Source organism: Manis pentadactyla, chromosome 4 (assembly GCF_030020395.1).
Source record: "Manis pentadactyla isolate mManPen7 chromosome 4, mManPen7.hap1, whole genome shotgun sequence".
Classification (NCBI taxonomy): domain Eukaryota; kingdom Metazoa; phylum Chordata; class Mammalia; order Pholidota; family Manidae; genus Manis; species Manis pentadactyla.
The window spans coordinates 154,791,504-154,808,965 of NC_080022.1; the positions used below are offsets into that span (position 1 = coordinate 154,791,504).

Sequence of the window (17,462 nt, forward strand, 5' to 3'; positions counted from 1 at the left end):
GCAATGGAGAGGAAAGAGTGAAATAAAGTAAAACCTTTTTCTTTCAAAACCATATTAGAGCAGTCCACTATCAACTGAGCAGGTAATTCATGTAGGAGAATCCAGTCAACAGTTTCTAATAAAATTTCATCTGAAGAAGCAGACAAACTAGCTGGTTCTAAAATTTAAATTGGAATGTAAAGGACCTAGAATAGCCAAAATTTTGAGGGGGAATAAAAAGTTGGAAGATGTAAACTTCAGTAATCAAAACACTGGTATTGTTATAAGGACAGACTGAATAGAGCAAAGGTACATAGTAAAATCTGGAAACTGACCCACATATATTCAGTCAATTGATTTGCTACCAAAAAGTCAAGTTAATTCAAAGAGGAAAAGAAAGTTAGCAAACCCTGCTGTAACAACTGGTTCTCTGTATTCCAAGTGAATAAATGCTTAATCATTCTATATACAGAAATTGATTTGAAAAGAATCACTTGACCTAAACCTAAAATCCAGAATCATACAGCAGAAGAAAACACAGAATATTGTCATGACCTTGGGGTCAGCAAATATTTCTTGGAAAGGACACAAAAAACACTGATTATAATGAAAAAAATGTACCAACTGCATTCTCAGAGACAAAATTCATAATGTAAGATTAATCATGTAAAGTGAACAGCTGAGTAGCAGTTTGTATATTCATGATGTTCTGCAACCACTGCCCCTACTATAAAGAAAAAAATGTACAGACTGGATTCTTAAATAGAGGCAAAATTCACACAATGTATGATTAATCATTCAACGTGAAGAATTCAGTAGCATTTAGTATATTCATGATGTTCTGCAATGACTGCCCGTATCTAGTTACAAAGCATATTTAACACCTCAGAAAACAAAAACCTGTATGTTTTAAGCACTTGCTGCCCATTCTCCCCTTCTCGTCACCACCAATCTATTTTCTGTCTATGGATTTCTCTATTTTAGATGTTTCATATACTATGTGACCTGTTGTATCTGGCTTTCACCTAGCATGTTTCTAAGGTTCATCCATATTGTATAGCATTTATCAGTACTACATTCCTTTTTATAGCTGATTAATATTCCATGGTATGCACATACCCTAATTTGTTTATCCATTTATTTGTTGCTGAACCTCTGGGTTATTTCCCCCTTTTGGCTATTGTGAATACTGCTGTTACGAACATTTGTGGATATACATTTGCTTAAGTACCTGCTTTCAATTGTTTTGGGTATATATCTAGGAGTAGAATTTCTGGGTCATGGGGAAATGCTATGTTTAACTTTTTGAGAAATCGTCAAGTGTTTTCCACAGCAACTCACATTTTACATTCCTACCAGCAATACAGAGCAGGAGTTCCAATTTCTCCATGTGCTCCCTAATTGTTATTTTCCATCTTTGTTTTTGCTTTTCTCTTTTAATAGCTAGCCATCTAACAAAACAGCAGCAGACTCACAGAGTCCAAGAAGGGACTAGCAGTCACCAAAGGAAGGGGGTGGGAAGGGTGGGTGGGGAGGGAGGGAGAAGAGGATTAAGGGGCATTATGATTAACACACATAGTGTAGAAGGGGGAGATGGGAAGGCAGTAATAGCACAGAGAAGACAAGCAGTGACTCTATAGCATCTTACTACGCTGATGGACAGTGACTTCAATGGGGTGTTAGCACGGGACTCGATAATATGGAAGAATGTAGTAACCAATGTTGCTCATGTGAAACCTTCATAAGATTGTGTATCAATGATACCTTAACAAAAAAACAAAATAGTTATCCATCCTAGTGGCTGTAAGGTGGAACCTCTTTGTGGTTTTGATTTGTGTTTCCCTAATGACTAATTATATTGAGCATCTTTTCATGTGCTTCTTGGCCATTTGTATATATTCTTTGGATAAATGTCTATTCAGATCTTTAACACATTTCTAAAAATTGAGGTATAGTTGATATATTAATTCTAATAGTCTTTTGGTAGAGTCTTTAGGGCTTTCTGTATGTAGTATTGGGTCATCTCCAAACAGTGACAGTTTTGTTTCACTTCTTCCTTACCAGTGTGGATGCCTTTTATTTCTTTTTCTTGCCTGATTAATGTAGCTAGGACTTCCAACACTCTGTTGAATAAGTGTTGTGAGTAGGCATCCTAGTCTTATTCCTGATTTTAGAGGAAGCTTTTTTATGGCCTTTACTCGTTTTTAATGGGTTGTTTAAATTGGATTTTAAAACTAAAAAGTTTTAATTTATTACAGATGGAGAAAAAATATTTGCAAGACACATCTGAGATATAATACTTGTACCCAGAGTATATAAAAAAACTCCTACTAATCAGTATGAAAAGATGAACACCTGAATAAGAAAACAGACAAAAGACTTCAGAAAACACTTCACTAAAGAGATACACGAATAGACAATAAACACATGAAAAGATGATTCTGGTGCCATCTTCAGTCATAGGGAATTGCAAAAACAACTATCATGAGATTCCATTTCATTCCCACCGGAACGGCTAAAATAAAAAAGACTGACAAACCAAATGGTGGAGAATATGTGAACCAACTGCAACTCTTATACATTGTTAATAGGGACGTGAAACAGTACAATCATTTTGGAAAGCTGTTTGACAGTTTCTTATGAAGTCCAACATACATATGCCCTATGACTCAGCAACTTTACCCTATGTATTTGTCATAGAAATTAATACATCATGTTCACATAAAGACATGGACAATGTTTATAGTATCTTAGTATGCTGATGGACAGTGACTGTAATGGGGTATGTGGTGGGGATTTGATAATAGGGGGAGTCTAGTAACCATAACGTTGCTCATGTAATTGTACATTAATGATACCAAAATAAAAAACATAAAAGTATTTCATTTTCCACTTGCCCCTTAGCAACCTCTAATCTACTTTCTATGAATTTGACCACTTTAGATATTTCATATAAGTGGATTTCTAATAATATTTGCCCTTTTGTATCTGGCTTATATCACTTAGCATGTTTTCAAGGTTCACTCACATTGTAGCATACATTAGAACGCCATTTCTTTTCACAGCTGAATAATATTCCATTATATGTATATATTATGGTTTGTTTATCCATTCATGTGTTGATGAACACCTGGGTTGGTTCCGTCTTTTAGCTATTGTGCCCAGTAACTTTTTGGTAATATTAAAAGCAGTGAAGTTAAAAAGGAAACATTTCCATCAATTGCAAAAAGGAGTTACCTGACCTTCAGACGTTTTCAAGAAAATTTAAAATCTTACACGTGAAAGTGTAGCAAACATCCATATTTCCTAAACCAAGAAGGTGTAATTTTGTACAGTTACACTGTTTTACTTAAAAAATGTAAACATTATGGAAAATGCAAAAATCACTTTTGATTATCACCCACCTTAACCCTTTCTCCACTTCCCAAAGGCAACCATTATCATTAATATCATGTTGTATACTTACTGTTTTTAAATACCTTCATTTTCATCTATGTAACTTCAGATAATACATTATATGGCATTTCTTTCTCTCTTTCTTTGAAGATTTTAAAAATATTCTTTTTGCATTCCAAAACATGTTCCCTAAATGCAGACATTAAACTGGGAATTTTAAAGCCTTTTGCCACTTTAAAATAAGTTGCCTAAAATTATTGTCCAAACTTCTGAAACATCAAAGGAAAAAAAAACCCCAAACTCTTAGACTAAGCAGAGTAAGAAAATTAGTTACCAAATTTGAACTTTTTTTCACTGAAATCCAAATACTCCCGGGTTTTAAATGGATGACAGGACTGCTAGGTGTGACTGTGTGGTATCCCTCCATCATGTCTAGCTCTCTCTCAGCATCTGAGGCATCTGGAAAACTGTTGACACTAGTGCTTTGACTTCTGGCCCCACTGGACATACTGGGAACAGACTGATGACTTTCAACACTGTTCACTGTCCCTTTCCATCCAACACAGTAATCTAGTTCCTGAGGGAAAAGAGCATTAGATTCAAATATCTTTATCTCCTAAATTCTTGATTATTAGCACCTAGCACACCGCTTGACACACACAGTCTTTAGAAAGTTGGTGGTTTATTTTGAGAAATTCCTTGTATTTGCCAAGACCAGGAAGTTTATCAATTGTTAGTTGACAGATAAAAAAAGTGACCAAAAAGTAAATACCAAAAAGCCCAACCATGTGAAAAAGTTAATCAATTCCGGGTTATTTCCAAAGTGTAGTCTTTTCTCTAAAATTTTTGACATTCGTTTGAAATCCATGTCTACTACACATCTCACGGGGTATACACAGGGACGCTGCTCATTTCTCAATGATTCCAGTGCTGAAAACAACCCCAACCTTTTTTTAAAATCCTATAAACCTCACTTTTACTTATTTTTTATTGAAGCCTTTTATATTTCTTCTCAGAGTATAGTCTTTAGCCTAAACTTTTTCCACTAAGTAATTTAATATTAATTCCTACCTATTTCTGTGTAAAATTAAAAATTGTATATTTAATCATAATTAGAAGACTATTCCGAACAAATCAGGCAAACTTTGGTATCTGGGCCCCAATATTATAGTCTTACCATAGCAAAGTTATTTAAGATAAGCAGAATAATAAATACAGACCCGAGGTATATAGAGGGTCTTTTCTTACATTCATAGCCTAAAAAAGTTGCTGTTATTCTAATGTTTAATGACATTAGAATTTTATTAATTTCACTTTACTGAAGTATTTCGTATACCTAAAATAGCCCAATTTTCTAGTGACTACTGTTAGAACTAAAGGGCAATATCAAAAACACCAAAACTGTATGTAAGAAAGCCTTTTATTTTATAGTTCATTAATCATGTAGTGCTTTTAAAAAGAAAAGTAACTACTACTCCTGTTTTCAGAATGCAGGGATCTTTCTCAGTAGAAACCAAAAAAAAAGAATAAAAGCTTTGGCATTGTGACATGAGCAAGGAAGAAAACAGAAAATACTTAGACTAAAAAAGATAGCTCCACAAATAATAAGCTTTATATTTTCCTTGTGAGAAAGTTCTATAACATTTCTCCAGCAAATTTGGAAACATGGCAAAATGGAAAGAACCTGGTCTCAAGAGTCATATATGAATCCGAACACATATGCTTGTACAGTAAAAGTTAGTTAACCACTCTGAGCCTTACTTTACTCACCTATAAAATGAGTATTTTAGAACCATGTAGAGGAATGAATCCCTGTACACAACTGAAAAGAATCAAGTGTTCTTAGTAACAGAATAAGAAGGCTTGGTAATTTTTTTCCCTCAGGATAAGTTTAGTTAAGTCACATGTTTATTTTATTTACTTATTTATTTTTAAAGAAGCAAGAAATTTCCAATTTAATAAACACTTATCAAACATTATATAAAAGGCACTGGGGGAAAGGTTTATACAATAACCAAGATAAGGTGAATGGTTGGTAATTCTAATGACTTCTGTGTGAGTACCGTCAACTTCCAAAGCCTGTAATTTCAAATACTTCCAAAAGCATGTCCCATGCCATCAGACCATCAGCAAAAAAGTGCCCCCTAGCTCAGAATTTTGAGAGGGACTAGATTAAATAAAAGTTGAACAGGTTTCTTTAATAGACTTCACAGAGCTTTACTATGCTAATGTGCACTACCAAGAGGATGGTTTAAAGAACGCAAAACCTTTTTCCCCATCTGGGTGGAACCTTAGAGAATCACTGTAAAGGCACAATCTGGAAACCACTGATATAAAAGATTCTTGGCAAGAAAAGTTGCATAAGGAAAGAAGTCAATAAAGAGACCCCAATACTTGAGCCATTTCTAAGTTATTACCTCTTCTTCCTGTGACTCTACTGCTGGTCCATTATGTGCCTCCTGGGAAAGCACCTTTGTCCTCTGAATAAGATCGATTAACACTGTTTCAGGGCGCTCCCGACGAACAAACATGTGCTGGTTAAGAGTAGAAGGCAAAAGTCAGGTTGAGACCTACATATTTTTTCATTCAGAACAAATGAATCCCTTCTTAGACCCTAGAGTTACTATCCTAAATAATGATAGATAATGCATGTAATCTGTAGCTACCTAGTTCTGTTATGCTTTTTACTTCTTATATTTATAAACTTTAATTTACATGTATACACTCTGTGCCTACATAACATCCCCTGTACTTTTTATGAAAACTTTGAACATGACACCTTTGTTGGCCAACTGAAAATGCAGAGTTGAAATAATCAAGAGTCTAAGTAAACATTAAGAATTAAGTCCAATTACAGCCCTAAGTAAACGCTCACAAATTCTTAGAACTGATTTCATAGAGGAGACATGTTCAGTTCTGAATTACATTAGATTTCAACAGGAATGTACTCAGTGATGGTGAATTACGTAACATACCACTTGGGTATTTTGGGTTCCTTTATGTTGCTTAAATGACACTTCATAAAACACTAGCAGTTGATTAAAAGACATGTATTAGTGATTTTTACCATTAATACTTAATACAGCTTAACATTGTCAAATACAGAAAAGTAGAAAGAACAATTCTGCCATAAGATTATCATTGTTACTTTTGGTATTTTTTGGATATTTATTTCTTCTGCGAAATTTTCTGTGTATATGTTTTGTTTTGTAGTTAGCATGGATTGCAGAAAGACGCCTTGTGCACTGGAGTTCATGAGATGATCTTGAATTCTTTTAAGACTTTTACCTCCTTTACTAGCTCAAATTTATCTCTTCTCTGAAGAGTTGTAACTATATATTATTCTCTTTTCATTGCTGTAAGTATTATGCTATTTCAACTCTTAAACATAATGCCTACAGACTACTTCATCAAATGTTCATGCCAAAATTACATAACCGTTTTTCTAATTCTGGATAATTATTTTCAGTTTTGCATTCTGAGATAAATAGATTCGTTTAGTAAATCACGTTTTTCCATTTTAGTTTTTTTCCTCATGACAGACTGCAACAGAAATGTGATCAGGCCATACTTCCTATCACTTTCAATAAGGTCAATATACAAAATGGACCAGGTAAATGAACATATATGCAGGTTTGGGATCTGATCACCCAAAGCCAAGTATCTGCTCCTGGAGGGTTTGGTTATTACCAAAAGGGCTTCTTTTGCCTTCATTAGGCAAATGTAAGAAGCCAGTCACATTCTTCCTTTTCCTGAGCCTTAGCTTTGGTATGTACCACTATTCATGATATTCGGTCTTTTTTTATCCGAGAATTATATATCTTATAATTCTAAGTTATTTAACAGTTTTCTACAAATGGATCCTGCTTATTTTTCACTAACATAATTCACAGCTCTACTAAACCTTTTGTTTCTACTGTGAATACCTATTTTTTGGGCTTTCGTTTGAGACTGTAAGTGTGCTTATGGCCTAGAATTCCCTAAGTGTTACTGAAACTTTATACTGCTCTTCTACATACTGTAGTTGCAAATGACCCTACTGAATATGTACATGATCCCTTCAATATCCTTGCATTTTGAACTGTGTGTTAGTGAAAATAAACTGAAAAATCCACAAAATTCCTTAGGGTCACAAAGAGATAGAGTCAACTGCTACTCACTAAAGCCTTATCTAGATGTTTTAAAAACTATATTAAAGTGAATAATACTATTATTGCTAATAAGATATCAACCTCAAAGTGAAATAAATATATCTTGTAATTCTAAGTTATTTAACAGTTTTCTACAAATGCATCCTGCTTATTTTTCACTAACATAATTCATAGCTATACTAAACCTTTTGTTGCTATTGTGAATACCTATTTTTGAAGACAGAAAGCATATACTAATAATTTATTTAAATTAGGTAACCAAACCTACTGAAAAATGAATAGAATTCACATTACTTTTAAATCATTTTCATTGCTAAGTCAGAAAAACGTATTTCTCAAAAGGAAACAAAAATGTGATATCCATTTTTAGCAGTTTTTTTGAAATCTCTTTTCTCCCACAGTATTTATGTAAATGTATTACACATCATTTCTCTTACTCTCATATTATTTTATATACAACAGTTGGATATATCAAGTGTGGTACATACAAAAATTAAATCCAAAGTTAAACTATGTTTTGCCAATTCTGAAATGCCATGGTTCCACATGAATTAAAATTTATAGTTGTAACTCATGAGTATATGCTTGCACATATAAAAATTAAGCCATTTAATACTACTAAATTGAATATTTAGCAATATATTCTATTCAGACATGGTAGAAGCAGTTAATTTTGAAAAACAAATGAAAGAACTTAGCAACTACCAAAGTTTCCAAGAAAGAACAGTATTATGAAATTAGTATTTTAGCAAAATCCGGTACACCGTGCTTAATACTGATTCGGAATCAGAGAAGAATAAAACACAATCTTTAAAACAATTTCTTAGGTGTACAAAACAGAGTATAACTGACCTTTAAAAGTTTCTGTGATGTAGGGCGATCTTGAGGGACTTTCTGGAGGCAAGAATCTACAAAGTGTCGAAAATGATAAGACCTATTGTAAAGGAAAGTATCAAGTGAACATATTGCTATTTCCTTTAAAAACATATCCACAAATCAAGGCATGTGCCTATGGGTGGGAGGGAGAATAGGAATGATAAAAAAAAAGCAGGCAAAATACACTATATAGTTCATCGTGTAAGTCTATAAAAAGTTATGCAAAGTAACTAATGAATCTTTACCATTTCCCAAAGATAAATTTGCACACATTATTTTAAAATCCTGCTCTCACATACTTAAGTACCACAAGTCATTCTACATTGAGGTGAATTAGGGAAGTCAATCATTTTCCTTTTTGCATTCAAATCTAAGATAATATTCTTCTTAGTTTTTTTTTCTTCTTTTCTCTAGCCACGTCTCTTTCTTGCTTGACCCTTGGATCATCTTCCATATAGCATGTTTCAGAACATCACGCTATTTGTTTTGGAAGGAACATTTTTTATACCTAAGTATTTAGCATCCTTGAGCAAATGGATAAAAGTTCCAGAAAACAGTAAGACTTTTTAAAATTAGAATTCTGTAACATACTATTATATAGTGCTAATGATGAGAGTTCAGTAAGGCAGTAGGTAAGAAATATTCCATCAATATTTGTCATCAATAGTCAAATAAGATTTTTAATTCTTTTATACAAGAATGTTTGTCATCAATATTCAAATAAGATTTAATTCTTTTATACAAGAATTCTTTTTGGAATTCCCAAAGTATCAACCAGTGTAAAGACAGCCTGTGTTTAGTGTATCTATTATTTAGAAATACCATAATAAACTCTTTGTGAAGATTTCTTCAAAACATCTCTACAGTAGGAGCAAAGACCTGTGAACTTGGCTTAATTATGTAATAGTAAAAAATAAATTTTTGCTAATTTATGCCTCTTACTTGTGAATTTTAAAGTATTTGTTAAGTACGGTAGGTAGACCCCTAGAACTTTTCAAATGCTAGATACACCTGAAGAATTTCCCATTAAAATTTTCCATCACTGATAAAAATCCTTATTTCCTAAAATCGTCCATCTGTTTTCAATAAACTTCTTTACATGAATAACAGTATTATCAAAGAAGCACTAGGAGATGCAACATCAAAGCACATTCTGAATAATAAATAATGACAATTAGAATGATCCCAAAATTATGAACTATCTGGTAACTCTGATAAATTATCTAATCATTTTTACCTATGTTTTATACCATATCAATTATAAACCATTCCCCAATTAAATACCTCTACAGGTTGTGGCAATCTATATATTGCAGTTATAAAATATGAATCTTTAAATCATGCTATTTATTATATAATTAGGGTTGTATGTGTTGCTAAGGTACAAAAAATATATTAATTTTTATACAAAAGCCATACTTTTTGCTCCCATGTAGCATCATGTATCTTTTTTTCTAAACTGAGTTACTTATATGCTATGAAAAGTAGAGATAAGAAAGGATAAACATGATGTATGGATAAAATAAAGCTATTTTAATATTTCTTCAGGTTGTATACACTTCACCTCATTGAAATGAAATCATTTTGATAACATTATGAAAAATACTTAAATTTTACCATGTGAACAATACATCTCTCAGCCATACTCACCATTCAGTAGACTGTAGTGTAGGGGATTCACTTCTGATTATGTGACTGAAGACATTTACTGAACTATTACTCCAGAAAGGAGGCTCCATTTCCGCTATAAAAGAAAGAAAACTTCCTGTTAAAATATGTGCGTGTTATGCAGGAGAATGGAAGTACTGTTAGTTTTTTTTTTTAAATAAACCCAAACTTAGCAAAAAAGTTGAAAGTGGAGTTCAGAGAACTTATTCAAGGGAGTCCAATAGAGAGGAAATTGCAGCGCTGATGCACATCATCTCTAAAGAGTGTATTTTTCCAGTAAGCAAGAACATTCTAAGAGAACCTAGTACATTCATTAAATCAGACCATTGATATGAATACATGACTATTATCTAATCCTCAAACTCCATTGTAGTTTCAATCAAATGTCCCAATAATGTCCTTTGTAGCAAAAATGAGCTTTGACCATCTGCATCCTTCAAGGAAATTGTCCATTTTTTCTAAGTTTTAAACTTACATAAAATTGTTCATAAAATTTCCCTATAATCCTACTCTCAACATGTACTTTTATAATCGGAAAAAATGGCACATTTTATTTTTATAAACACAACTGTGCAATCATGCGCATAGGCTGAAAAGCAACAAAATTGGGATCTTTGTCATCAAATTGTGAACAAACATATAAAGTCATCTATGAGAAAATTCAAGTTATTTTAACCTCTAAATTCATTAATAAATATGAATACATAATTCGTAAATAAATATGAAAGTCATATTTATTTAGGACTGTATTTATCAAAGCCAAAGATACAATTGGTCTAAGTTTTGCTCTCTTACCTAGTCTGTAAGAAAAGTTTGCTTTAATTCATTATCCTTAGTTATTTTAAAGTAGAAAAGCATATAACATATATTTCCCAAGACAGCAAATCTAATTTGTATTAAAAAATCAGGCCTCTACAGCTGTTTTGTCTAAAAGGGCAGCTATATGTTACTATGTAAATGCAAACTTACTTTTTTATACAATTTTTTAAATGAAGGTATTATTGATATACACTCTTATGAAGGTTTCACATGAAAAACAATGTGGTTACTACACCCGTATTATCGAGTTCCCCCCATGCCCGATAAATGCAAACTTATTTAAATGAAATAAAATTTAAAATTCAGTTCCTCGGTTGCACTAGCCACATTTCAAGTGCTCGAAAGACATGCAAATACAGAATCTCTCTATCACTACAGAACGTTTCATTGGCCTGTGCTACTCTAGATCTTTCCCCTGGGACCAGTGTCAGGTTCTGGTTCATGACATTTCAGAATTCAAAACATCTGTAAGTAAAACTTTAAAAAGTGATCATGAAAGTTTCTAAAACTTGAAGATGCCACATGCATGCCTAAAACTTAAAGAGTTTCTTCGAAATGTCTCACTCCTTAAGAATGATCTAAAGGCGGTCACATCCAAAGTTGCTTTATTCTAAGTGTAAAAACTTTCATTGTGAAGGAAGTCTATTTTATGAACTATACTAAGAAACTATAAAACGTGGAAAAATAAGAATCCATCCCACAGAAACTCCCGGGTTTATACATTTCTTTCTGAGCAGTATAACTGGCCAAGGAATACTTTCTAATCAAATGAATATCAAAACATATCAATGATATCTAAAAGGATCATTAATGCAATTTCACTATCCAAAGGGGCACATATATGCATCAACCACATACCCCATAAAAATACCGCATAGCCAGAGTATATTAACCAGCTTCTGTACATTTACACCCAAGTTTCCTAAGAAATTAATTAGGATGTACTGCTAGGAAGAAGAATCAGGAGTAAAAGAACAAGAGTTTAAGATACCTAGAGACATTTTCAAATGGAAGTAACACTTTGAAAACCTCAAATTGAGACCAAAATATCAGAAGGGGATGACATGGTAATCTCCAAATCTCTCTTTGCTGATGTCAAGCTTTAAAATATATATGATGATACAGAGCTTGAAGGGAATGATTAATGTAGGAATCCTAACAAAAGTGAAAAAATCTAAAGGTTATATTATTTTGGAAAAATATTAGATTGCAAGAAAGAAACAGCCTGGTTATAATGGAAATTATAGTACTTATTGTCTAATGATAAGCAAGTTTTTACTTTTATTTTACCTCAATTTCCCTTTCTGCTTTTTCTTTACAACTGACAAACCCAGGTTGATGACTTATCCAAATGACACATGGATTTTACTTTTAACTTGTTATTTTTTATCTTTGGTCGCTCCTAGAATGGTTCAATTAAATATTCCCAGTATTTCCTACTATTAAATAAAGCTTTAAAAAATGGGAAGGCACTGTGGACTGGTGCAGGGAATCAAGAGCAAGAAGATGGCCATCAGCTTCAATTATAGTGACAGTTCAATTACCCACCGTGGCTCCCTTACGAGGGGAGTATTAGCAATGTTTTGATGGTCCACTGTCTTAAGCATAGTTCCACTTAAGGCAACAGAATAAAATATGTGCATAAAATCAAACTGTACAATAAGGTATGCAGCCTGATAATCTAATCCTTATCCTTAACACAAAGTATTAAGTATCTTAACTGGCAGTAAGTAATTCATGAATGCTTTAGAGACCCTTCATACATGGTAAATCTATAACCATACTCATTAAATGTTAGACACAGATACCTCAAAATTAATACCACATTATAAACTATTTTAGACCTAATTTAATACAGCAAATCTAATACACCTAGGCTAATATTTGTATATATAAATTGCCAAATAACCAAAGTGACAACTTTAATAGATGTATTGCTCCCCTTAAACACTGACATAAAAATAAAAATCTGTAATTTTGTACAGAAATTGAGGTAAAACATTGATCAAAACTTACTACACAGTAATAAAGAGCAATGCTTACCTAGTTCAATACATGTTATACCAAGAGACCATACATCTGCTTCGGTACCATATTGTTGTTCTTCAACCTTGGCTAAAATTACTTCTGGGGCCATCCTAAAACATAAAATGTCACTTAAAGTTAAAAAAGAAAAGAAAAGTATACTATTCTTTAAAAACGTAATGACGGTCTACATGGAGAATACCTGTGTGAATTCCAGATGACATAACTGGACATAAGAATTCTTGTAAAGGGAAATAAATGCATTACAGGTTGTGAGGTAAATATTTACCATTGCATATACAGTGCTAGACTTATTCTCACCATTTGTCATGATCATGTAACAGCGTCCTGGAGGAAAGATTCCCCAGAGCAGGGTTGTATTCTGCGTCAATTCAAGTTTGCAGATTCTAATACTGTATATGCTTTATGCTAGTGATTCTCAAACATTTTCGTTTTAGTATCTTATTACAAAAGTCTTAGTTTTGCTTGAAAGAGGGCATTTTATCACTGGCACTCGTTTCCTTGAAGTAAACAAGCTCACTACATTTAGCTGAGAAAATATCTGCTACAATAAGCAACAACGAATAAGCAGTTTATCAGTCTTTTTTGCAAATAGGAGTAGTGTTCTGTGATAAAAGTGGCTAGGACAGCCACTCATAACTAAATAAATCATACAATTATTAACTTCATAAGCGTCTTGGTTATAAAATGAAATGCTAATTCACATCTTCAGCTAGACTCTAATGTTCTCACTGGTATGCTTCACCTTATACTTCCTTTGTACTTGTTATTAAGCACAGACAGACATTTAGAACAGTTTCTGACTGCTTAGTAAGATTGTCATCAGGTGTATGTGTGTTCCTCTGTGTAAAAACATGTAAATATGTACACAGTGCTGTGTTCCTAATATACTATATACAAATTAATACATATGTAACTTCCAATTGCCAATAATAGAGGGCTTCTAATGTGTTAAGATGTTGAAGTAAGCTTGGGGAGTCAGTAAGTTCAACAAAGTTAAAAAAGTAGTTTTGTTTTTAATGCACAACTTTCTAGCTCCTTTCTAGTATAAAATATTGATCACTGATTTGTAAAGGGGGACCATTAAGAAGAATTATTTCTCCAAAGAATCCTTTTTTTATTCAGGGGAAGAGGATTCTATCTAAACTAGGGTTCAACATAAGAAAGTTTTGGTCATACAGAACAGTAGCCTTCAAACGTTTTATTTTCTTACTTCCAATGAATTTATTTTAAAAATGTATCTGCTTGTACATTTTTGAGTTGGTATCGAAATTTTATAAACTTAGTTGCAAAGGATATAATGCGCACATATGTATATACATTGTTTTGTATATGTGCTTTACAGATATTTACAACTTGGAGCTGAGGACCTAGCTCATTCAATTCATTAAAAACACTGCTGTATAATAACCTAATTAGCAAACCCAGTCTGCACAGTCATATCAACCATTCAAATCAGAATTATTTTCTGTCAGGAAATGCCAAACTTCATTGTTCAATGTAAATAACATGTTAATGTGTCCTCATGGCAATTATCCCAGTTATAAATGAGGTAATTTATGATCCACTAGAAAAGAAGATGGGAGGGAAGATAATTGGGGAAAAGAAAGAGCAAGGAGTAAAAGGAAGTGAAGAGAGATGACTGTGAAGGCAGAAGGCCCTTGCCAAAACTTTGTGTCCTAACTCTTCAATATTTCTGATGCTATATATTCTAGATGTTATGTATTCTCAAGTTGTCCCTCTGGTGATGGTTTGAGGCTTTTAATCCTCAGAACAATGCATCATTCTACTATTCAGGATGGGTGAGAAGCCTTTCTTTAACAAAATGGGAGTTGGGAGATTTGAAAGGTAAGTGGAGAAGATGATGCAGTAGACCTAAGACACCTCTCAACATATACAGAGAGAAAACACCTTTGGAAGTTGAAGATGTGGAAAATTATTCCCTTCAGACTTGCTGACATTAATATGGAATTATTTATGAATAAAATTAGATGATGTCTAGAACTCGCTTCAAATAACTGGAGGTGGAGGGAGGGCAAGAGGAGCAAGTACACAGGGCAGCTGGGCCCTGGGGTAGTGCTGTTAGGCTGAGCTGACCGCTGTGTGAGCCTTCCTTATATTTTTGCCTATTTCCCTGTATACTTGAAATTCTGCATAATAAAAAATTTTTTAAAAATTCGTAGTTAGCTACCAGTCTTCAGATACTCTTATTCAGAGATACTGACACACAGTAAAGATAAATCTAAAGAAAATTTCCACTTAGCACTTCTCTCTTCTCCCTTATTAAATATTTAAATGTTTTCACTCCTATACCCAATACATGACGTAGATGATAACAGGAAAGAAATATTGGGGGCACAAATGAAACAATAGGAGATACACGGGCAGCACTCCAAATCTATATCTGAAACTAAGTATAGTGCTTAGAGTAATGTCTAAAGCAGCACTGTATTTCCAAGAAAGAAGATAAAGCATCTGAAAAAAGTACAACCACACACTGCCTATTTCAGATACGAGGATCAATACCAGACAGGACTATTCTTACCAATACGGCGTTCCCGCAAAAGAACTGGCAGGAGAGACCATGGAAGCCAATCCAAAGTCAGCAAGTTTCACCTGGCCTTGTTCTGTCAGAAGGATATTTGCTGCTTTGATATCTCTGGGTTTAGAGAACACAGAAAATTATTTGTCTTTCCTTCATAAGATTATACTGAAAATGATAAAAATCATATAAAATTTTATAGAAAGGAGAAATCAGAATAATTAAGGCCTTCGATAATCTCTCTCAGTTGAGATAATGAGAATTAAGATCCAAATTAAGAAGTGAAATACACAGAATTCCTGTAAGTATATAGTAACAATTTTCTAAAAGAGAAGATAAAATAGCAGTAGAAACAGAAGAAAAAATTAGGTAATTAATAGCACATACTCTATATTTGAGTTCCTGTTTATTGGTACAAATAATGGTTTTAAAAATTCAGCTGAACATTCTTACGTAACTGTAAGATATCAGAGTATGCCCTTAACATTAAAATGGAAAAAAAAAGAACCTCATGCTCTAAATTTGTTTTTTTTAAATTACTCATATCATTCCAAACTTTAGCATTGTTCTCCTACCTAAATATGAAATGAAAACTGAAACACATGGATAAGGTAATATCAATGATCCCAAACTTACTTTAAAGCTGTTTTCTAAATCAACAATGTACAAGTGAACTAAGAAAATTATAATGTGTTTGTATGCCAATGGGTACCATACATTCAAAAATAAATAAATTTCTAAGCACTTGTCAATTCATACTACATAGTATTATAATGGATATAATAGTAAGTCAATCTATTTTCTTCCATTTCATTTTGTTAACAAATGGATAGGTTCTTTGAAGTTGAGAAGACCTTAGGTTTTACTTCCAACTCTTTCGGTTCTCTTATTTACTATGCATGTGGATTTCTCTTGGACCTTAGTATTCTCATCTACAAAACTGATAACCCATTACTTTGCGACGACTCTACTATATAAGTTTACTATGTATTGTCTGGTTCACATAGATAATTTAAAAAATGCTAGCTTTCTTCTAAAAACAGGGAAAACCAATACCAATGCTAAAAATGTTGTTTATGATGGTTTAATCTTTAAGTTACTATTCACTATCAAGGACTATCAAGGATTATCTCAAAAGCATAGAGTCTTAAGTAACTTTTACTTGTCTCTGTCATGGAATCAAATCTGGCATTATGAGTCACCAGGAGGACAAAAGATCTAGGTTAGTTCTAGTCTAATCTATCTTGCTTGTAAGCTTTGGGAAGTTAGTCACAAATTGGGGCATCAATTTCTTCATCTGTAAAATGAAAAAAGTAAGAATACATCATCCCAATCGTCTTTTCCACTTCACAAATTAAATTATTCTGTAATTAAATTTCTATCACAAATCTATAAAGTGCACATACTTCAGACAGCCTGGCAGCATGTGTAGAAAAAGATAAAAATTATCCTCAACAAAGAGATCAAATAAATTAGTATATTCTTTTTAGGACATGGATAACCTAAAAAAAATATGAGTTTGTAAAACTCCAGAATACTATTATTTACCTAAAACAAATAAAGCTTTCAGGATTAATAAATTCTAGGTCTGATAAATTCGATAAGCCATTTGCTTATTGATATATGATAATTTTTAAACTACTTACCTATGGATCATGGCATGAGAATGTAAGTAGGCTAATCCCTGGAGAGCACCATGTGTAATTGCTGCTATTTCCATTTCTTGTAATGGCTTTTTGTGAACTTAAAATAAGAATTCATTTGAAAATGATTATTCTATAGAACATTTATATTTAACAAAATATATACACATATCTAATATATGGGGAAATTTTTAAAAACTAACATTTAGCAAGAAGGAACTTTTTGCTTTCCAAGATAATAAAACAAGGCAATTTAACTTTATAACAAGTGTGCAGTTGTGCCTATTTGTTATAGTTCACAGGCAATTTTCCTCAAAGTTAACAACATTTAACAATTATTTT

At 32.8% G+C, this 17,462-nt stretch overlaps 2 protein-coding genes across 2 annotated transcripts; both read right to left on the reverse strand.

Moving 5' to 3' along the window:
* Positions 1 to 3,652: 3,652 nt before the first annotated feature.
* On the reverse strand, positions 3,653 to 10,674 carry LOC130683256 (serine/threonine-protein kinase TAO1-like). Its single transcript, XM_057499513.1, has 4 exons — positions 10,053 to 10,674; positions 8,379 to 8,460; positions 5,793 to 5,909; positions 3,653 to 3,952 (listed from the first exon to the last, which is right to left on the reverse strand). Exons 1-4 carry the CDS (start codon positions 10,139 to 10,141, stop codon positions 3,653 to 3,655), a joined length of 588 nt encoding a protein of 195 aa, XP_057355496.1. The 5' UTR covers positions 10,142 to 10,674.
* Positions 10,675 to 11,709: 1,035 nt separating this feature from the next.
* On the reverse strand, positions 11,710 to 17,438 carry LOC130683537 (serine/threonine-protein kinase TAO3-like). Its single transcript, XM_057501266.1, has 3 exons — positions 17,124 to 17,438; positions 15,481 to 15,594; positions 11,710 to 13,027 (listed from the first exon to the last, which is right to left on the reverse strand). The coding sequence occupies exons 1-3, from the start codon at positions 17,195 to 17,197 to the stop codon at positions 12,895 to 12,897; spliced, it is 321 nt and encodes a 106-aa protein (XP_057357249.1). The 5' UTR covers positions 17,198 to 17,438; the 3' UTR covers positions 11,710 to 12,894.
* Positions 17,439 to 17,462: the final 24 nt, after the last annotated feature.

What these genes read in the sequence shown, in the direction of transcription:
- LOC130683256 (XM_057499513.1), bottom strand. Translation starts at nt 10,141, where the DNA reads ATGGAGCCTCCTTTCTGGAGTAATAGTTCAGTAAATGTCTTCAGTCAC. An exon ending in ACACTACAGTCTACTGAATG is followed by an intron (nt 8,461 to 10,052) that starts GTGAGTATGGCT and finishes CCTTTACAATAG; the next exon opens with GTCTTATCATTTTCGACACT. An exon ending in TAGAGTCACAGGAAGAAGAG is followed by an intron (nt 3,953 to 5,792) that starts GTAATAACTTAG and finishes CTTTTCCCTCAG; the next exon opens with GAACTAGATTACTGTGTTGG.
- LOC130683537 (XM_057501266.1), bottom strand. Translation starts at nt 17,197, where the DNA reads ATGGAAATAGCAGCAATTACACATGGTGCTCTCCAGGGATTAGCCTAC. An exon ending in TCTCATGCCATGATCCATAG is followed by an intron (nt 15,595 to 17,123) that starts GTAAGTAGTTTA and finishes CTCTAAACCCAG; the next exon opens with AGATATCAAAGCAGCAAATA. An exon ending in TTTGCGGGAACGCCGTATTG is followed by an intron (nt 13,028 to 15,480) that starts GTAAGAATAGTC and finishes TTTATGTTTTAG; the next exon opens with GATGGCCCCAGAAGTAATTT.